Source organism: Theropithecus gelada, chromosome 20 (genome assembly GCF_003255815.1).
Source record: "Theropithecus gelada isolate Dixy chromosome 20, Tgel_1.0, whole genome shotgun sequence".
In the NCBI taxonomy this organism is placed as follows: domain Eukaryota; kingdom Metazoa; phylum Chordata; class Mammalia; order Primates; family Cercopithecidae; genus Theropithecus; species Theropithecus gelada.
Window position 1 is genome coordinate 38,289,120 of NC_037688.1, and position 22,905 is coordinate 38,312,024.

The 22,905-nt window shown below is 40.6% G+C and overlaps 1 protein-coding gene across 1 annotated transcript in view; it reads right to left on the reverse strand.

Moving 5' to 3' along the window:
- The window catches only part of CDYL2 (chromodomain Y like 2), a 78,696-nt gene that overhangs the window by 20,795 nt on the left and 34,996 nt on the right, over positions 1 to 22,905 (reverse strand). Inside the window, exon 2 of the mRNA XM_025370836.1 lies at positions 8,533 to 8,750. Within this exon, the coding sequence (XP_025226621.1) occupies positions 8,533 to 8,750 (218 nt within the window). The remainder of the gene's footprint in view (positions 1 to 8,532; positions 8,751 to 22,905) is intronic.

Consider the following 22,905-nt stretch of genomic DNA (forward strand, 5'->3'; position numbering starts at 1 on the left):
TACAGGAAAAAAAAATCCTAGCTGAAGATGAGCTCACAATCAAAAATCACAAAACACTTGAGAAAATACAGGCTGGCACACTCAGCAAATGAGAGGATTACCTAACATGACTTCAAGTAATAGAAGAATCCAAAAGAGACTGTAAAATAGGGGTGTTTAAAATAATCACAGAGAGGAAGAGAGACATGAACAATAAGAAAAGAACAGGAGAATATGGGGAAAAAATAGATTTGAGGAGAAAGAAACTTCTGAAAATGAAAAACAAGTCATGGACGTCTGCTGAGATCAACAGCAGATTAGGTGGTGCTAAAGGGAGCATAAATTAACTGAAAGACCTGAAGTAATTGACCAAAATGTAGCACAGAAAAACAGAGATGGAAAATATAATGGAGAGATTAAAGACAAGAATGCTAAGATTTAAAATAGGTGCTGTACGGATTCTATCAGGAGATCACAGAGAAGAGGAGAAAGTCAATATCGAAAGAGATAAAGGATGAGAATTTAACAGAATTGATGAAAGATCCACTAGTTTCCTAAGGCTGCTATAAAAAATTACTATACATTTGGTAGCTTAAAATAACATAAACTTATTATCTTATAGTCCTGTAGGTCAGATGTCTGATGCAGGTTTACTGGGCTGAAATCAAGTTGTCAGCAAGGCTGCATTCCTTTGTGGAGGCTCTAAGGGAGAATAATTTTCTTGCCTTTTCCAGCTTATAGAGGCCACCCACATTCTTTGGTTCATGGCCCCTTCCTCCATCATCAAAGGCAATAATGCCCAGCTGGGTCTTCCTAACTTTCTCAGTTTGTGTCACTCTGACAGATTCTTCTGCTTCTGTCAACTACATTTAAAGACCCTTGTGATTACATTGAGCCCATCCAGGTAGTCTAGAATACTCTTGATTTTAAGGTCAGTTAACTGGCAGCCTTAAATGCATATCTGAAACCTTAATTCCCCCTAGCCATGGAACCTAGCATAGTCATAGATTCTGGGGATTTGGACATGAATATCTTGGGGAGAGGGCTTCTATCTACCACAGACTTGAATCCTAAAATTTAAGAACTGAAACAAAAAGCTAAGCAATAGAAATAACAGTACATGCATGCACAGACATATCATATTTAAACTTCAGAACATCAAAGACAAAGCAAAATCTTAAATACATCCAGAGGAAAAAGAAAGCTTACCTAGAGAGGGCAAATATTTGACTGGAGGCAAATTCTACATAGCAGAAATAAATTCCAGAAGGTAGTAGAATACAATTGTCAAGGTGCTGAGGAAAACAACTGTCAACAAATTCTTCACTCAGCTAAATTCACTTAAAAGGAAGGGTAAAAATTAGGCATTTTCAGTAAGAGAATGTTTACCATTTTTAGACCTTCACTAAAAGAACTAAAAAGGAATGTACTGCAAGAAAAAGAAACTATATTCAGAAAGAAAAATTGACATGCAAGGAATAATAACCAGCAAAGAAACTGGTGGCTCAAGCCTGTAATTCTGGCACTTTGGGAGGCTGAGGCAGGCAGATTGCCTGAGCTCAGAAGTTCGAGGCCAGCCTGGGCAACATGATGAAACCCCAACTCTCCTAAAAATACAAAGAAAAGAAAAAGAAAAAATTAGCCAGGCATGGTGGTGCATGCCAGTGGTACCAGCTATTCAGTAGGAGGATGGGAGGCAGAGGTTGCAGTGAACCGAGATCGTGCCACTGTACTCCAACTTCGGTGACAGAATGATATCCCGTCTCAAAAAAAAAAAAAAAAAAAAAAAAGGAAAGAAATTGGTGAATGTGTTGTTAATATAAGAACTGACTATAAAAATCATAATACTGATATTAATTTGAGGGCAGAGGTTGGTATGGCGTAGAACTGTAGTAGCAGGCAATAATATTGTAGAGGATAAGAGGAGGAATGAGTAGAGTTAGAGCATGTCAAGGTTATATTCAGAAGTGGTGGAGGTAATTACACTTAGCCTTTGCTATGTGTATATAATTTAGGGATAACTTCTTAAAAATACATGAATTACAACGAATGGGGGGGAGGATAAAATAAAGAACACCCAATCACTGAATCGTTGAAACAAGAGCAGAAAGTATACAGTGATAGAAAACAAGGCATGGCGAGTGCCTGGGTGAAGCTTAGAGTCTAACAGAGAAGACAGTAAGTGAGTAAACTTCCAAAGGATCATTATTAAACACTCCAGAGGCATCACCACAGCATATGGAAGTTAGGAGGAATACTGGAAAAATATTGTTTTTTAAGGTTAAATTTTTTAAAGAATTCCCATTTCTTAAGCACCTAGTAGTGCCAGGAACTGCATCAGGTAATTTCCACGTAATATTTTATTCCAAACAAAAATCTGGTAAGGTAGCAGATGGTATTTCAACCTTGCAAGTGACACCATGAAGACTCAGAGAGGTACAGTAAGATGTCCAAGGTCATACCAGCAGTAAGAGGCAGGACCGTGATTTAAATCTCATGCTAACAACTCTTTACTTTCTCCTACTTCATATTGCTGGGTGATTTTTTAAATGGATAGGATTTTAGTAGAAAAAACAGCACTAGATGTCAATCTGAATTGAGAATCTCCAGGCCTGTGCCCTGCTGGAAGGATAGAATAAGCACATTCCAGCCCATTTGGGTATAAGCAACAGATATTCATTTTGAACATCAAAAAAGCTCACAGGCCACTATCTTGTGGGTCCTTTCATCCATCTGCCTCCAGAAATAGATACACTCTTACCTATACATGAACTCTATTTCTCTGAGAGGCAAATAAAAAAAAAGAAACCCTGCTGTAAAGAGGTGAACTGAAATTCTATAGATGACTCAGAGAGTAGCCTCTCTGGCTAAGGCCATACTTACCTACTTGTCAATTTGTTAAGAAAAAAATAAGAGACCAAACAAAACAGCCATCTCATTTATGAATTAATTTGAAAATAAATTTGCATTTTATTGATACAAAAGAAGTACATACTATACTGTTTTTCATTTTTAAAAAAGTTATATCTAGTTTATATCTCTTTTCTTTCCTTTTTGGTGTTGGTAATTCAATTTGGACAGATGGCTAAGATTCTACCTTCTTGAAAGACCCCAAATTTTATAATGTAACTGGTTCATTTAAAGTAAAATGTTCTAAAATTAGTCCACATTCTCTTGCCTTCTTAAACAGAATATACTGTATGCATACAACTACTTCTCAATGGTCACCTGCTGGCCTATAACAGAACATTCCTCTTAGAGGCTTCTGGGATGTGATTCTATAACAAATAGTCCTGAACTGCTATGCATTTTGAAGTCCTAAATATGTCCTGTAAATTCATTGCTCTCATTATGCACTTCCTAGCTGCCACTTGCGCCTGCTATTAGTTGTCTGCTGGAGAGAACAGACTCCCCCTCTATGACTTCTAGCTTTGGATCCGGCATGTGTTTACAGCCAGACAACCAAATTCATTAGAATGGGATGTAAAAGAGGAATCAACCAGGGTTCCTCTCTGTATGCTTCATCAGAACCTGCTGAAATCCAGTCACACCAGGCCCATCTTAAATGCAACCACCTTCAAAGGAGATTTCCCCATACCCAAGACTAGATGCGCACTCTCCTTTCTCCCAAAACCCTGAATACTTTAAATCCCTGTTGTGATTCTTCTGACAAACTCCCTTGTAGAATGTGCACTTCCTTACTGTATCTTGCCTTCTATGTGATTTAAACCCCTGGTATTCACACCCTTCTGTAACCCCCACCCTCAAGAGAAGATTGGACCTAGTGACTGGCTTCAACAGAAGATGCCAAAATGATGGCATGTCACCTTCAGGAGGAGATTAGGTGACAAAAGGACCATCCTCTCTTGCTATCTTTCTGGGACTTCTTGCTCTGAGGGAAGAAAGCTGCTTTGTCATGAGTAGCCCTCACAAGAGGCCCACATGGCAGGAAACAGATGCACCCAACAACCACATGGGTGAGCTTGGAAGTGAATTCTCCTCCAGTCGAGCCTTCGTGTGAGACTGCAGCCCCAGCCTCCACTTGACAGCAGCCTTGTAAGAGATCTTGAGCTGGAAGCATCCGGCTGAGCCATGCCCAGATTCCTGACCCACAGCAATCATGAGACAACAAGTGTATGCTGTTTTAAAATGCTAAGTTGAGAACAATCGGCTACACAGTTATAGGTAACTAATACAATGCTTTAAGAGCTAAAATAGTATACTTACACTCTTTATATCCCTTGTAGCACCTAGTCCAGACCCTTTCACATAAAAGAATTCAACAAATGTTTATTAAATTAAGAGAATGCCAGTCTTTACCTCCCAAGAAGTTTACAGTCTAATGGAGGAAGGGGAGGATATCAGACATTTAACAAGTTACCCCACAAATATATGTAGACTAACAACTGTGATAAGACTTGCCGAAGTGATGGCCGAGCTGAGACCTGAAGGAACAGCAAGAGTGAAGGAAGCAAGGAGGAAGAAAGGCCTATTCCAGTCAGAGGGACACATATAAAGGCCCTGGGGCAGGTGTGGGCACGAAAGCCAGCCAGGTGACTGGGGTATAGGAGAAGAAGTATGTGAGGCAGGCTGCATGATGAGGCGGGACTGCACCACACTGAGGGTGCTGACTGTCAGCCAGGGTCATCAGGAGCCATCGACACATTTGGTTGGGGAGGGGTGTGCGTATAAAGGGTTGACTTGGCCACAGCTGCATTTCTGGAAGATCATTCTGCCTGCCTTATGCAGAATGTATTACACGGCAGGAAGCGTGAAAGCAGGCAGACTTATGAGAAGGCTAATTACAGTGTCCAGACAAAATAGCCTAGTAGTGGACCGTAATGGTCACGGTGGAAATAGAAGTAAACATATGAAAGAGCTATACGAGAATAAAGGTGAACCGGCCTGGAGACAGGTTTGGACATGGGGCCATGACAGGAGGGGTGTGAAGGGGCTCCTGCCTGTCTGCCGTGTTCCTGGGAGTGGTGGTAGGATTGTGGGCTGAGGCCGAGGGCACTGAAGGAAGACCTGGAGTCTTCTCCCAGTGGGGAAGTGGATAAGCTTTCAATCAAGGAGAACTTTGTGTAACCTGTTTCACTGACTCTCTCCTTAAGGGGCATTTCTGTTCATCTCCTAGTTCTCTGCTGTATCCCAGACAGGAGAAATATGACAATAAATCCACTGGCTTCAGAATCTATTTAATGCACACAGTAATGTATGAATTTCTGGCCTTGAGGCCAATCCAACCAATGTCACCTATACAACTAGAAAAAGTAGTTTAATTATAACCACAAAAGTGGTCGCCTTCTGGTTCCTCCATTCACAAGCAAGGCAAGGTCTGCTGCTGGACTTTAAATGGCCTCTGCTTCATGTTATCAGTGATAGGAGCATTTATTAGATACCTCCTGTATGCCAGGTACTTTGTGGGCCCCTGTGCATACATTATCTCTAATCTCGCCAGCAAAATACTGTAAAATTTCTATAAAGGAGGAAGCTCAGAGCAGCAAAGTAAATTCTCGAGGCAACAGCATGGTAAGTTGAAGGCAGGATTGGAACCCAGGTCTGCTAGACTAAAACCTGTGTTCCTCCTCTCACGCAGCCTCTTCATTTCAGTAGGACCTTCATTAGGGGCTGCTTTACCCAGTCAGCTGGCTCACCCACATACTCAATCCCCTTCCGTTGCTGAGACAGCTGAAAACACCAGATCATTAACTTGGACTGTTTTCCTCCTGTTCTGTAACCGACCGACGCTGATTAGGAAAGGAACCTCAATTAACCAAGCCCGCAGCTCAGGAGGTGAGAACCTGTGCACCTCAAATCAGTCGAGCACAACATGTTTTCCACGATGAGTGAGCAACAGTTACCACCACCCAGGGCTGCCCCACAGAGGGAAGGAGCTGGAGACTTCACATGTGTTCAGTTTGTTGAAAGAAAACGCTGTGCCTTTTTCCAACATGCTTTTAGAAAGTAGTGAAGTAGAAAGAATCTGGGAAAAACTGGTCTGTGCAGATGTCATGATGAGCTTAAAATAAGGAGGTTTCCAGGTGCATAAACATATGTAGAGCTGTTTTCGGGGTGGACTGCACGCTCTGGGCTTCTTTGAATTCTACACAGAGGTCCACACAGCAGAGAACCCCAGGGATGCTTCTGTTACAGGTGGAGGAAGGAGAAGCCCCCAAAACACCAGCTCAGAGAAGGGGCAGCACACGACTAGCACCCCACAACCCCAAGGCTTTAGCCACAGTGCTTCCCTCACCATGTGTCAATCATTCCAGATGGCCACGCACACAACCCTGTAAAAGAACCAGGGTCTATTTCAACCATAATAATAACACAATCAGAAGCTGAAGAGCACAGCAGCTCCCTCCCACCCACCCCACTTCCTGTGCCTCCCTCAAGGTACGGGGTACACTGGGCAACGCCAGGCCATTCTAGTATCCCAATGTGAGTGAGTGGTCATCTCTTGACTGCATCCCCCAAAACATACCCTTCTCATTAACCTCCCATTGCTATTATGAAAAACAGAGTCCGGGATATTTCAAGGACAGAAAAGGGGTCTCGGAGTTAAATGTCTTCAGTGGGCCTGGCACTGGGATGAACGAAGAGACAAAAGGGTGGGCAAGAACAGAACCCCTGCCCTCCTGGCATCTACTTGGTTAAGCTGTGAGACCCTAGCTCAGTTGGGTTGTTTAAGCCTAAATTTTCTCATCCATACAATGTGGATCATAACAATCCTACATCAGAAGGGAGGTGATGAGATGACACAAGATAAACAGCAAATACAAGGAACAAAGAGCCCCTGCTCACTGGCCGTCGTCACTGTTATCGCCATTTACCACTGTACTGCCCTACCCCAGGCACCTTGTAGGAAAAGGCTGCTCAGTGGAGCATCTTCCCACCTTTGTGCCGTCAAGAATCTCTTCCCTTCTCCCACCATGTACCCTGTATTTTGAATGATGTTGTCAGCCTCGCTGCATTAAGTATTCATTGGTTCCCTATTTTATTCACCTAAGACATAAGTATGATTAATATTTAAAAAGTAATGTAAAAAAGCAGTAAAATAGACTTCATCAAAATTTAAAAATTTGTTTGTCATAGGGCACTATCAAAAGAGTAAAAAATCAACTCTCAGAATGGTAGAATATATTTTCAATTCATATATCTGATAAGGGCTTACTATCTAGAGTATATGAAGAATGCTTAAAAGTCAACAATAGAAAGAAAAGTGACCTAATTTTAAAAATAGCCAAAGGATGTGAAGAGAAAGAAGAAAGAGAGATAAATGGCCAATGCACCCATGAAAAGATGCTCAACATGACTAGCCATCAGTGAAATGCAAACCAAAGCCACAATGAGACACCACCTCACACGCACTAGCATTGCTATAATAAAAAAGACAGACATAACAAGTGTTAGCGAGGATACAGAGAAACCAGAACCCTCACATACTACTGGTCAGACTGTAAAATGGGGGAGCCACTGTGGAAAACAATTTTTGCAGGTCCTCGAAAAATACAGTAAGCAATATGACCCAGCAATTCTAACAGCTGGAAAAGATCCAAGAAAATTCTATTAGAAATTAGAAATATATCCAAGAAACCTGAAAATACATAAATATAGGTTCACATAAAAACCTGTATATAACATTTGTGGAAATATCATCCATAAAAGTCAAAAGTAGAAACAACACAAATGTCCCACAAATAGAAAAGTTGATAGATAAAATACAGTCTATTCACACAATGGAATATTATTTAGCCACAGAAAGGAATGAAGTGTGGATACACACTACAACATGGATAAAACATGAAAACATGCTAAGTGAAAGAAGCCAGGCACAAAAGGCTACATACTGCACGTTTCCATTGATACAAACTGTCCGGAAAAGGCAAATCTATAGAGACAGAAAGTAGATGAGTGGTTTCCAGGGTGTGGGGAAAGGAGAATGGACGGAAATTACTATTCCATGTGGGCGAGGTTTCTCCTTGGGGTGATGAAGACGTTGTGGAATTCAATAGTGGTGATGCTGGCACAACCTTGTGAAAATACGAAAAATCACTGAATCGTACATTTTAAAAGGGTGAAATTTACGGTATGTGAAATCGATCTGTCTCAACTACATATATAATATGTAGTAACATATATTATATGTATTATAAACTGAGTGAGATACATGAACTGAGTGAATGATGCCTGCAGCAAACAAATATGACATGCTGATGACAACAAAGTTTAGCTGCAAAAGCCCAAGATGTGACATTTGGATTCTGAGTCTGCCCCTTGGCTAAGTCTGTGTCCACCATCAGTTCAGTGAGTCCCTCTCCCCACGGTCTTCATCTATTAAGATGAGATGGTATTATTACATGGTCATAAAAATCAAATGGGATAATGTATGGAAAATGATCAGCAAATTGTGCCTTGCAGTCAAATTTTTATGCATGCTGGTTACCGTCCTCAGCATCCTGGTGGAAGGAAGCAGAAAGCCAATGTCCCATTCTGAGTGAGAAGGAGCCACAGCCCAGCCTGCCCGTCCCTCTGGCTGCCACCCCTTACCTCAGGTGTCAGGGCATTGTTATCCGAGGTCTGACTGGACAGCAGGATGTGCGTGAACCCTTCTTCCTTCCGCACGACGATGTCTCGAAACCGACAGTTGCTTTCATTCTGGCGGACACTGTACCTGAGCCTCTTGTCAAAGACGTAGTCCTTCTCCGCTTCCAGCTTCCTCTTCACTGGACTATGCAGGTTCAATCCCCCATTGGTCAGAGCAGAGCCTTCCAAAACCAGATAAACAATGTAAGAAACCGAAATGGGCCACAATCCTAGAAGGACGTGATCAGAGGACGTTGGGATTTCCAATGGAAAGGCTTGGATGTGGCTGGGACACACCACCTCCTCCCCTGTGCCACCCTCTGTTCTAGGAAGAGGGAAGATGAAGAGACAGGCTGAATTCCTGCATCTCCAAATTCAGAAGAGGACCTAGAGGGCTCTTTGTGAAGGCCCTGTGCAGTCCTCTATTCTCTTCTCCCATACATCAGCTTCTGCTCAGATTCCTTGGCCACAGGGAATCCACTGACCACCATGAGAGGCAGCCCTCTCCACTGGTGGATGCCTATGAATGACAGGAAATTATCAATAAGGGCAAGACCAGCAGCTAACCTTTATCCAACCTGTATTATGTGCCAAGCACCATCCTCAAACACATCACGGGCATGATCTTATTTAATATGAGAATCAGAGATGGGGCTCTGGGACCCCCCAGTACTTCCTTGGGGGCTGCCTTGAGATGACAGGGGTGAGTACCAAGCAGGCAGGGTCCTTAGGTCTCTCTCCTCCTCTCGCAAATCAATTACAATGGCTTTGCATTTTTCTCTTTCACATATTAACATTCACAAATGGCCTGAAAGCGCCCTGCTGAAAAAGTTTGAAAACTAAAAACAGAACGATCCAGATGTATAACGGTTCCCAGTCTCCGGCCTCACACAGGATACATCAGGAGCTCTGGGGTGTTCTAAAGAAAGCAAGGCCAAGCCAATACCTCCAAACCTCCATTGGAAGCAGGTACAGGAAGAGGCTCAAATGTGTATTTTGAAAACATTTCCCAAATACCTCCATCCAAAGAGAGAGAGAGAGAGAGAGGGAAGGAAGACACAAATTACCAATATCAGAAATGAAAGAGGGGGCATCACTATTGATGTTATAAATCATGCTACCATAAAGACACATGCACACGTATGTTTACTGTGGCACTATTCACAGAAGAAAAGACTTGGAACCAACCCAAATGTCCATCAATGATAGACTGCATTAAGAAAATGTGGCACATACACACCATGGAATACTATGCAGCCGTAAAAAAGTATGAGTTCATGTCCTTTGTAGTGACATGGATGAAGTTGGAAACCATCATTCTGAGCAAACTATTGCAAGGACAGAAAAATCAAACACTGCATGTTCTCACTCATAGGTGGGAATTGAACAATGAGATCACTTGGACACAGGGCAGAGAACATCACACACTGGGGCCTGTCGTGAGGTGGGGGGAAGGGGGAGGGATAGCATTAGGAGAACTACCTAATGTAAATGACGAGTTAATGGGTGCAGCAAACCAAAATGGCACATGTATACATATGTAAAAAACCTGCACGTTGTGCACATGTACCCTAGGACTTAAAGTATAATAAAAATAATTAAAAAGTAAATAAAAATAAAAGGATAATAAAGGAATACTAAGAAAAACTGCTCTGCTCATGTATTTGATAACTTAGATGAAATTTCTTTAAAGACACAAACTTCCAAAATATACACAAGGAGAAATACATCATCTCATCTGAATAGGCCTATAAAAAAAGAAATTGAAGGAATTTCTACTAAAGAAATTGAATCAATAATTAATAATCTAACAAAGACAGCATCAAGCACAAAGAATTATACCAAACATTTCTGGAGGAAATAATACCAATTCTCCACAAGCTGTTCCAGAAAACAGGTTCAGAGGAACACTTTCTAATTCATTCCATGAAGCTTGCGTTACCCTAATACCAAAGCCAGATAAAGACATTACAAGAACACAAAGTAGTAGACTGATATCTCTCATGAACACAGATGGAAAAATAATCTTCAGCAAAGTATTAGCATATCATTGTATAAAGAGAAGTATATGCCACAATCACGTATAAGAAGCTGGTTCAATATTTGGAAATCAATCAATGTGATCCACCATATCAATAGGCTAAAAGAAGAAAAACCATATGATCATATCAATTGATGTAGAGAAAGCATCTCACAAAATCCAACAGAAAGGGACTTCCTCATCCAATTGTCTCTGTTAGCAGATGACATGATTGTATATTTAGAAAACCCTATCATCTCCGTCCCAAATCTCCTCAAGCTGATAAACAACTTCAGCAAAGTCTCAGGATACAAAATCAATGTGCAAAAATCACAAGCATTCCTTTACACCAATAATAGGGAGCCAAATCATGAGTGAACTCCCATTCACAACTGGTACAAAGAGAATAAAATACCTAGGAATACAACTTAAAAGGGATGTGAAGGACCTCTTCAAGGAGAACCACACACCACTGCTCAAGGAAATAAGAGAGGACACAAACAAATGGAAACACATTCTATGCTCATGGATAGGAAGAATCAATATTGTGAAAATGGCCATACTGCCCAAAGTAATTTAAAGATTCCATGCTATCCCTATCAAGCTACCACTGACTTTCTTCACAGAATTAGAAAAAACTACTTTAAATTTCATATGGAGCCACAAAGAAGCCTTTATAGCCAAGACAACCCAAAGCAAAAAGAACAAAGCTGGAGGCATCATGCTACCTGACTTCAAACTATACTACAAAGCTACAGTAATCAAAACAGCATGGTACTGGTACCAAAATAGACTTATAGACCAATGCAACAGAACAGAGGCCTCAGAAATAACACCACACATCTACAACCATCTGATCTTTGACAAATCTGACAAAAACAAGCAATGGGGAAAGGATTCCCTATTTAATAAACGGTGTTGGGAAAACTGGCTACCCATATGCCGAAAACTGAAACTGGACCTCTTCTTTATGCCTATACAAAAATTAACTCAAGATGGATTAGACTTAAATGTAAGACCTAAAGCCATAAAAACCCTAGAAGAAAACCTAGGCAATACCATTCAGAACATAGGCATGGGCAAAGACTTCACAATTAAAACACTAAAAGCAATGGTAAGAAAAGCCAAAATTGACAAATGGGATCTAATTAAACTAAAGAGTATCTGTATAGCAAAAGAAACTATCATCAGAGTGAACAGGCAACCTACAGAATGGGAGAAAATTTTTGCAATCTATTCATCTGACAAAGGGCTAATATCCAGAATCTACAAGGAACTTCAACAAATTTACAAGAAAAAACCGAAACAACCCCATCAAAAAGTGGGCAAAGGATATGAACAGACATTTCTCAAAAGGAGAAATTTATGCAGCCAACAATTGAATGAATAAAAGCTCATCATCACTGGTCATTACAGAAAAGCAAATCAAAACCACAATGAGATACCATCTCACGCCAGTTAGAATGGCGATCATTAGTAAGTCAGGGCTGGAGAGGATGTGGAGAAATAGGAAGCTTTTACACTTTTGATGGGAGTGTAAATTACTTCAACCATTGTGGAAGACAGTGTGGCGATTCCTCAAGGATCTAGAATCAGAAATACCGTTTGACCCAGCAATCCCATTACTGGGTATATACCCAAAGGATTATAAATCATTCTACTATAAAGACAAATGCATGCACACATATGTTTACTGCAGCATTGTTCACAACAGCAAAAACTTGGAACCAACCCCAATGCCCATCAATGACAGACTGGGTTAAGAAAATGTGGCACATATACACCATGGAATACTATGCAGTCATAAAAAAGGATGAGTTCATGTCCTTTGCAGAGACATGGATGAACCTGAAAACCATCATTCTCGGCAAATTAACACATGAACAGAAAAACCAAACACTGCATATTGTCACTCATAAGAGGGAGGTGAACAGTGAGAACACATGGATACAGGGAGAGGAATATCACACACTGGGGCCTGTCTGGGGGTGGAGGGCTAGGGGAGGAATAGCATTAGAAGAAATACCTAATGTCGATGACGGGTTGATGGATGCAGTAAACCACCATGGCACGTGTGTACTTATGTAACAAACCTGCACATTCTGCACATGTATCCCAGAATTTAAAGTATATTTAAAAAACCCTTTAGTTACTAAAAAGCACAAACTTAAAAAAAAGAAAGGGACTTCTTCAACTTGGCAAAGAACATCTACAAAATACCTACAGATAATGTCATACTTAGTGGTGAAAAACTGGATGCTTTGCCCTTAAGATCTGAAATAAGAAAAAGATGTTCTCTCTCTTCTTCAGTATCACACTGAGAGTCCTAGCTATTGCAGAAAAAAATTTTAAGGGAAATACAAGTGTATAGAGTTTGGGAAGAAATAAATAAAACGATTTTTGTCCACAGATGACAAGACTGTCTACATAGAAACTACGAAAGAACTGGATTAAGGAAAAAAGATAAAAAGAAAAACAATTAATCCTGAACTAATAAGCAAATACAGTAAGGTCACAGAATACAAGGTTAACAGACAAAAGACAGTTACTTTTTCATATACCAGCAATGAGCAACTGGAACTTGATGTTTTTTAAAAAATATATTAAGTTCTAGTATTTAGTGAAATAGAGAGATTATACTTAACAATAATTTATTGTATATTTCAAAGTAGCTAGAAGAACTGGAATGTTCCCAAAACAAAGGCAAGACAAATGTTTGAAGTGACGGATATCTCAATTACCCTGATGTGATCATTACACATCGTATGCAGGTATCTAAGTATCATATGTATTCCAAAAACATGTAAAACTATTATACGTAAATTTAGAAACTTTAAAAAATAGTTTATGACAGCATCCAAAACATGAAATACTTAGATATAAATCTAACAAAATACGTATAGGATCCATAAGTGAAAAATTGTAAAATTCTGATGAAACAAAGAAAATCTAAGTAAATGGAGAAATAGTCTGTGTTCATGAATTGAAAGACTCAATTTTTTTTTTTTTTTCCTTGAGACAAGGTCTCGCTCTGTCACCCAGGCTGGAGTGCAGTGGTGCTACCAGAGTTCACTGCAGCATCAACCTCCCAGCCTCAAACTATATTCCCTCCTCAGCCTCCCAGGTAGCTGGGACTACAGGCATGCGGTAATACACCCGGCTATTTTATTATTTTTCGCAGAGACAGGGTCTCACTATGTTGCCTAGGCTGGTCTCAAATTCCCAACCCCAAGAAATCCTCCCGCCTCAGGCTCCCAAAGTGCTGGGATCACAGGTGTGCGCCACCACACTTGGCCAAGACTCAATGTTTTTCATATGTCAGTTCTTCCCAACTTGATCTATAGACTAAATGTAATCCCAATTCAAATCCCAACAAGCTATTTTGTAGATATTGGCAAACTGATTCTAAACTTTATTTGGGAAGGCAAAAGACCTAGGTAATACTGATGAGTAAGAATCCAGTTAGAGGACTCACACTACCCAATTCCAAAACTTACTACAAAGCTAAAGTAATCAAGACAGCGTGGTGTTGGTGAAAGAATAGATACATGCATCAGGGGTATATAACAGACGACCCAGAAATAGATTCACAGCAATATACTGAGGTGATCTTTGGCAAAGAAATAAAGACAATTCAATGGAGAGAGGATAGTGTTTCTCAACAAATGGTACTGGAACAAATGGATATCCATTTGAAAAAAGGGAAAAAAGAACCTAGACACAAACCTTTTACTTTTCAAAAAAAAAAAAATTAACTCAATAGGAATCATAGACCTAAATGTAAAATGCAAAATTATAAAGCTCCTAGAGGATAATATAGGAGAAACCCTAGGGAACTTGGGTTTGCAATGAGTTTTTCGATACGACACTAAAAACATGATCCATGAAATAAAAAATTGTTAACTTGGACATTACAAAGAACATAATTTAAACAAAATAATTTCAATAATTTTAAAATGGGCAAAAGATCTGAAGAGACACCTCAGCAAAGAAGTTATACAGACGACAAAATAAGCATTAGGAAATGACATTCACCATCATTTTTCATTAGGGAACTAGAGCAAGGAAATTAAAGCCAGGAGGTACCACTATATACACATTAGATTAGCTAACATCCAAACACCCGACACCACCAAGAGCTGGAGAGGATGCTGAGTGACAGGAACGCTCATTCACTGCTGGTGGGCATATAAGACGGCACAGCTACTTTGTAAGACAGTTTTGTCTTTTCTTAAAAAGCTAAACATAGTCTTACTGTATCAACCAGCAACCACCATTCCTAGGTATTCACCCTAATGATTTGAAATCTTAGAGTCACAAAACAAAACCAAAACACAAAAAAACTGCAGCTTCATTCAAAGCACCAAAAGCTGGAAGCAACCATTATGTCTTTTAATAAGTGAAGGGATAAATAAACTGTGGCACATCCATAATATGGAATATTATTCGGCAATAAAAAATGAGTTATGAGGGAATGGAGCAAGATGGCAGAATACAAGGCTCCATGGATCGTCCCCTCTCCTCTACAAGAACATCAAGTTAACAACTATCTACACAACAAACACGACCTTCATAAGAACAAAAAATCAGGTGGGCACTCACAGACAGTACCTGGTTTTAACTTTATATTGCTGAAAGAAGCACCGAAGAGATAAGAAAAGCAGTCTTGAATCACAAACGCCACCCCTCTCCCTTTCTCTTGCAGCAGTAGTGTGGTATGGAAAGCATGTTTGTGCACTGTGGAAAGGGAGAGTGTAGCAATTGTGAGGCACTGAACTCACCGTTATCCTGTTACAGCAGAAAGCAAAACCATAACAAACTCAGCTGATGTCTACCCATGGAGGGAGCATTTAGACCAGTCCTAGCCAGAGGAGAATCACTGATATCCCAGTGGTCAGAACTTGAGTTCCTGCAAGCCTTGCCATCACGGGACAAAGTGCTCTGGGGCTCTAAATAAACTTGAAAGGCAGTCTAGGCCACAAGGGCTAGAACTCCAAGGCCAATCCTAGTCCTGAACTGGACCCAGAGCCAGGAGACTCAGGGGGCACACAACTCACTGAGATACCAGCTGGGGTGGCTAAGGGAGTGCTGGTATCACTGCTCTCCTAACACCAGACTGCACACTTCAAGTGTCCAAAAGAGATCCCCTCCTTTCCACTTGAGGAGAGGAGAGAGAAGAGTGGGGAGGACCTTGTCTTGCATTTTGGTTAACAGCTCAGTCACAGCAGGATAGGGCACTAGTCAGAGTCATGAGGCCCTCTTTCTAGGCCTAGTTCCCAGATGATATTTCTGAACACAGTCTGGGCCAGAGGGAACCTGCTGCCTTTAAGGGAAGGGACCCCATCTTAGAAGGATTCATCACCTGCTAACTGAAGAGCCCTGAATAACCAGCAGCAATATACAGGTACCACGTAGAGGGCCTTGGGTAAGACTCTGAGACTTGGTGGCTTCAGGTGAGACTCAGCACATTCCGATCTGTGGCAGCTATGGGGAGACATAAATACCTAACTCTTCAATTCCCAGACACAAGCATCTACAAGAATCAAGACCATCCAGGAAAACACAACCTCACCAAATGAACTAAATAAGGCACCAGGGACTGATCCTGGAGCAAAGGAGATATGTGACCTTTGAGGCAGAGAATTCAAAGTAGCTGTTTGCAGGAAGCGCAAAGAAATTCACAATAACACAGAGAAGCAATTCAGACTTCTATCAGATAAATTTAACAAAGAGACTGAAATAATTAAAAAGAATCAGGCAGAAATTGTGTAGCTAAAAAATGTAACTGGCATACTGAAAAATGCACCAGACTCTGAATAGCAGAATTGAACAAGCGTAAGAAAGAATTAGTGAGCTTGAAGACAGGCTATTTGAAAGTATACAGTCAGAGGAGACAAAAGAAAAACGAATAAAAAACAGTGAAGCATGCCTACAGGATCTAGAAAATGGCCTCAAAAGGGCAAATCTAAAGAGTTACTGGCCTTAAAGAGGAGGTAGGGAAAAAGATGGGGGTGGCAAGTTTATTCAAAGGGGTAATAACAGAGAACTTCCCAAGCCTAGAGAAAGATATCAATATTCAAGTACAAGAAGGTTACAGAAGACCAAGCAGATTTAACCCAAATAAGGCTATCTCAAGGCATTTAATAATCAAACTCCTCCAAAAGCTCGAGGATAAAGAAAGATTCTAAAAGCAGCAAGAAAAAAAGAAACAAACAACATACAATTGCGTTTTAATACATCTGGCGGCAAACTTTTCAGTGGAAACCTTACAGGCCAGGAGAGAGTGGCATGACATATTTAAAGTGCTAAAAGGAAACAACAAACAAACAAACAAACAAAAACCTTTTACCCTAGGATAGTATACCTGGTAAAAATATCCTTCAAACATGAAGAGGGAATAAAGACTTTCCCAGACAAACAAAAGCTGAGAAATTTTATCAACACCAGATCTCTCCTACAAGAAATGCCTAAAGGAAGCACTTCAATCAGAAAGAAAAGGATGTTAATGAGCAATAAGAAATCATCTGAAGGTATAAAACCCACTGGCAATAGTAAGTTCACAGATAAAACAGAATACTGTGACACTGTAACTGTGGGATGTAAACTACTCTTATCAAATAGAAAGACTAAACAATGAACTAGTCAAAATAATAACTACGACAACTTTTCAAGACATAGTACAATAAGATATAAATAGAAATGCAAGTTAAAAAGCAGGGGGATGAAGTTAAGGTATAAAATATTTATTAGTGGCTGGGTGCAGTGGCTCATGCTTATAATCCCAGCACTTTGGGAGGTCGAGGTGGGTGGATCACTTGAGGTCAGGAGTTCGTGACCAGACTGGCCAATATGGTGAAACCCAGTCTCTACTAAAAATGCAAAAATTAGCTGGGCGTGGTGGCATGCCCCTGTAATCCCAGCTACTTGGGAGGCTGAGGTGGGAAAATGGCTTGAACCAGGAAGCGGAAGTTGCAGTGAGCCAAGATCTCACCACTGCATTCTAGCCTGGGCAACAGAGCGAGACCCCATCTAAAAAAAATTATATATTTATCAGTTTCTTATTATTTGTTTGTTTCTTTATGCGAATAGTGTTGTTATAAGCTTAAAATAATGAGATAAAAGGTATTATTTGCAAACCTCATTGTATTACTCCATTTTCATGCTGCTGATAAAGACATTGGGTGGACTAGGAAGAAAAAGAGGTTTAATTGGACTTACAGTTCCACATGGCTGGGGAAGCCTCAGAATCATGGCAGGAGGTGAAAGGCACTTCTTACATGGCAGTGGCAAGAGAAAATGAGGAAGATGCAAAAGTGGAAACCCCTGATAAAACCATCAGATCTCATGAGACTTATTCACTACCATGAGAACAGTATGGGGGAAACTGCCCCCATGATTCAATTATCTCCCACCGAGTTCCTCCCACAATTATGGGAATTATGGGAGTATAATTCAAGATGAGATTTAAGTCAGGACACGGAGCCAAACCATATTACTCTACCCCCGGCCCCTCCAAATCTCTCGTCCTCATATTTCAAAACCAATCATGCCTTCCGAACAGTTCCCCAAAGTCTTAACTCATTTCAGCATTAACCCAAAAGTCCACAGTGCAAAATCTCATCTGAGACAAGTCAAATCCCTTCTGCCTATGAGCCTGTAAAATCAAAAGCAAGCTAGTTACTTCCTAGATACAATGGGGGTACAGGTATTGGGTAAATACGGCTATTCCAAATGGGAGAAATTGGCCAAAACAAAGGGGTTACAGGGCCCGTACAAGTCCAAAATCCAGCGGGGCAGTCAAATTTTAAAGCACCAAAATGATCTCCTTTGACCCCAGGTCTCACGTCCAGGTCATGTTGATTCAAAAGGTGGGTTCCCATGGTCTCGGGAAGCTCCATCCCTGTGGCTTTGCAGGGTTCAGCCTCCCTCCTGGCTACTTTCTGGGTTGGCATTGAGTGTCTGCGACCTTTCCAGGTGCCCAGCACAAGCTGTCAGTGGATCTACCATTCTGGGGTCTGGAGGATGGTGGCCCTTTTCTCACAACTCCTTAGGCGGTGCCCCCACAGGGACTTGTGTGGGGGCTCTGAGCCCATATTTCCCTTCTACACACCCCAGCAGAGGTTCTCCACGAGAGCCCTGCCTCTGCAGCAAACTTCTGTGTGGGCATCCACGCATTTCCATACATCTTCTGAAATCTAGGTGGAGGTTCCCAAACTCCAGTTCTTGACTTCTGTGCACTTACAGGCTCAACACCACATGGAAGCTGCCAAGGCTTGGGGCTTGCACCCTCTGAAGCCATGGCCCAAGCTGTATGTTGGCCCCTTTCAGCCATGGCTGGAGCAGCTGGGACACAGGGCACCAAGTCAGTCCCAAGGCTGCACACAGCAATAAGACCCTGGGCCCAGCTCACAAAACCATTTTCCCCTAGGCCTCCGGGCCTGTGATGGGAGGGGCTGCTGTGAAGACCTCTGGCATACCCTGGAGACATCTTCCCCACTGTCTTGGGGATTAACATTCAGCTCCTCATTACTTATGCAAATTTCTGCACTTGGCTTGACTTTCTCCTAAAAAAAAAAAATGGGTTTTCTTGTCTATCACATTGTCAGGCCACAAATTTTCCAAAGTTTCATGCTCTGTTTCCCTTTTAAAACTGAATGCTTTTAGCAGCACCAACGTCACCTCTAGAATGCTTTGCTGCTTAGAAATTTCTTCCACCGGACACCCTAAATCATCTCTCTCAAGTTCAAAGTTCCACAAATTTCTAAGGCAGGAGCAAAATGCCACCAGTCGCTTTGTTAAAACATAACAAGGGTCACCTTTGCTCCAGTTCCCAACAAGTTCCTCATCTCCATCTGAGACTACCTAAGCCTGGACCTTATTGTCCATATCACTATCAGGCTTTTGGTCAAAGACATTCAACAACTCTCCAGGAAGTTCCAAACTTTCCCACATTTTCCTGTCTTCTTCTGAGCCCTCCAAACTGTTCCAACTTCTGCCAGTTCCGAAATCACTTCCACATTTTTGGGTATCTTTTCGGCAATGTCCCACTCTACTTGTACCAATTTCACGCTGCTGATAAAGACACTGGATAGACTGGGGAACAAAAGAGGTTTAATTGGATTTAACAGTTCCACGTGACTGAGGAGGCCTCAGAATCATGGTGGGAGGTGAAAGGCACGTCTTACGTGGCAGTAGCAAGAGAAAATGAGGAAGATGAAAAGGCAGAAACCCCTGATAAAACCATCAAATCTCATGATACTTATTCACTACCATGAGAACAGTATGGGGGAAACCACCCCCATGATTCAAATTATCTTCCACCAGGTCCCTCCCACAATACAAGGGAATTATGGGAGTGCAATTCAAGATGAGATTTGGGTGGGGACACAGAGCCAAACTATATCACTCAAGCCAAAAAATATATAATAAGTACACAAAAAATAACAAACTAAATCACATAACCAGACAAAAATCACCTTCACTATAAGGAAGACAGGAACAAAAGAAAAAAGGAAAAGAAGGGTACAAAATACCCGGAAAACAAAAAACAAAATGGCAGGAGTAAGTATTTACTTATCAATAATAACATTGAATGTGAGTGTACTAAACTCTTCAATCAAAAGACAGAGTGGCTGAATTAAAAAACAAGACCTAGGCTGGGTGTGGTGGCTCACACCTGTAATCCCAGCACTTTGGGAGGCCAAGGCAGGGGGATCACGAGGTCAGGTGACCAAGACCATCTTGGCCAACATGGTGAAACCCTGTCTCTACTAAAAATACAAAAATTAGCTGGGCACAGTGGCGTGTGCCTGTAATCCCAGCTACTTGGGAGGCTGAGGCAGGAGAATTGCTTGAAACAGGGAGTCGGAGGTTGCAGTGAGCCGAGATTACGCCATGGCACTCCAGCCTGGTGACAGAGTAAGACTCTGTCTCAAAACAAACAAACAAACAAACAAAACAAAACACCACCCCCCTCCAAAAAGACCCAATGATCTGCTGCCTATAAGAAACATACTTCACCTTTAAAGGCAAATAGACTTAAAAAAAAAAAAAAAAAAAAAAGGATGGAAAAACATATTCCTTGCCAATGGATATACCAACAAAGGGCATCAGTAGCTATACTGATGTCAGACAAAATATACTTCATGACAAAAACTATAAGAAAAGATAAAGAGGGTCTTATATACTGATAAAGGTGTCAATTCAGCAAGAAGATATAACAATTTTAAATGTGTGTGTATATATATATATGCACCCAACACTGGATCACCCAGATATGTAAAGTAAATATTATTAAAGCTAAAGAAACAGACCCCAATACAGTAAGAGCTGAAGACCTGAAGACTCCACTTTCAGTATTGGACAGATCTTCCAGACAAAAAAATCAACAAAGAAATATTGGACTTCATCTGCACTATAGGCCAAATGGCCCTAATATTTATAAAACATTTCATCCAATGGCTGCAGAATTCTCTTCTGCTCCTAAATGAAGGAATTAAGAAGGAAATTGAAAAATTTCTTGAAACAAATGATAGTGGAAAGAAAACATACCAAAACCTATAGGATACAGCTAAAGCAGTACTAAGAGGGAATTTTACCGCTTTAAGTACTTACATCAAAAAAGAAGAAAAACTTCAAATAAACAACCTAACAATGCATCTTAAAGAACTAGAAAAGCAAGAGCAAATCAAACCAAAATTAGAAGAAAAAAATAATAAAGATCAGAGCAGAAATTAATAAAATTGAAAAGAAGAAAACAATACAAAAGATGAATGAATCAAAAAGTTGTTTTTTCTATAAGCTAAACAAAATTGATACACATTTAGCAAGACTAAGAAAAAAAGAGAGAAGATTCAAATTAATAAAATCAGAGATGAAAATGGAGACCTTTTAACTGATACTGCAGAAATTCAAAGGATCATCAGTGGCTACCATGAGCAATTACATGCAATAAAGTGGAAAATATACAGGACAGAGACAAATTCCTAGACACATACAACCTACTAAGACTGAACCAGGAAGAAATCCAAAACCTGAACAGATGAATAAACAAGTAGTGATATCACAGCCATAATAAAAAGTCTCCCAGTACAGAAAAGTCCGGGACCCAACGTCTTCACTGCTGAATTCTACCAAACATTTAATGAACTGATACCAAACTATTCTTAAAAGTAGAGAAGGAGGAAATACTTCCAAACTCATTCTACAAGGCCAGTATTACTCTGATACCAAAATCAGAAAGAAAAAAAAAATCAAAAAAAGAAAACTACTGGCCAGTATCTCTTATGAATATTGATGCAAAAATCCTCAACAAAATACTAGCAAACTGAATTCGACATTACATCAAAAAGATCATGACCAAGTGGGATTTATCCCTGGGATACAAGCACAGTTCAACATACACAAATCAATCAATGTGATACATCATATAAACAGAATGATGGACAAAAACCGTATGATTATTTCAATTGATGCTGAGAACACATTTGATATAATTCAACACCCCTTCATGATAAAACCCTCAAAAACTGGCATAGAAGGAATATACCTCAACATAACAAAAGCTACATATGACAGACCCACAGCTAGTATCCTGCTGAATGGCGAAAAACTGAAAGCCTTTCATCTAAGATCCAGAGCGCAAGGATATCCACTTTTACCACCGTTATTCAACATAGTACTGAAAGTTCTAGCTGGAGTAATTAGACAAGTGAAAGAAACAAAGGACTTCCAAAGTGGAAAGGAAGAAGGCAAATTATTCTTGGCTGCAGATGATATAATCTTATATTGGGAAAACTAAGGACTCCACACCAAAAAACTATTAGAACCAATAAATTCAATAAAGTTGCAGGATGCAAGACTAACATACAAAAATCAACAGCATTTCTATATGCCAACAGTAAACAATCTGAAAAAGAAATAAAAAAAGTTATCCCAGGCCAGGCACGGTGGTTCGTGCCTGTAATCCCAGCACTCTGGGAGTCCAAGGTGGGTGGATCACCTGAGGCCAGGAATTCAAGACTAGCCTGGCCATGGTGAAACCTCATCTCTACTAAAAATACAAAAAAATTAGCCAGACATGGTGGTGCATGCCTGTAATCCCAGCTACTTGGGAGGCTGAGGCAGGAGAATTGCTTGAACCTGGAGGCGGATGTTGTAGTGAGCAGAGATGGTGCCATTGCACTCTAGCCTGGGCAACAAGAACAAAACTCTATCTCAAAAAGAAAAAAAAAAGTTATCCCATTTACAATAGCCACAAATAAAATTTAAAAACTAGGAATTAAGTTAACCAAAGAAGTCAAAGATCTCTACAATAA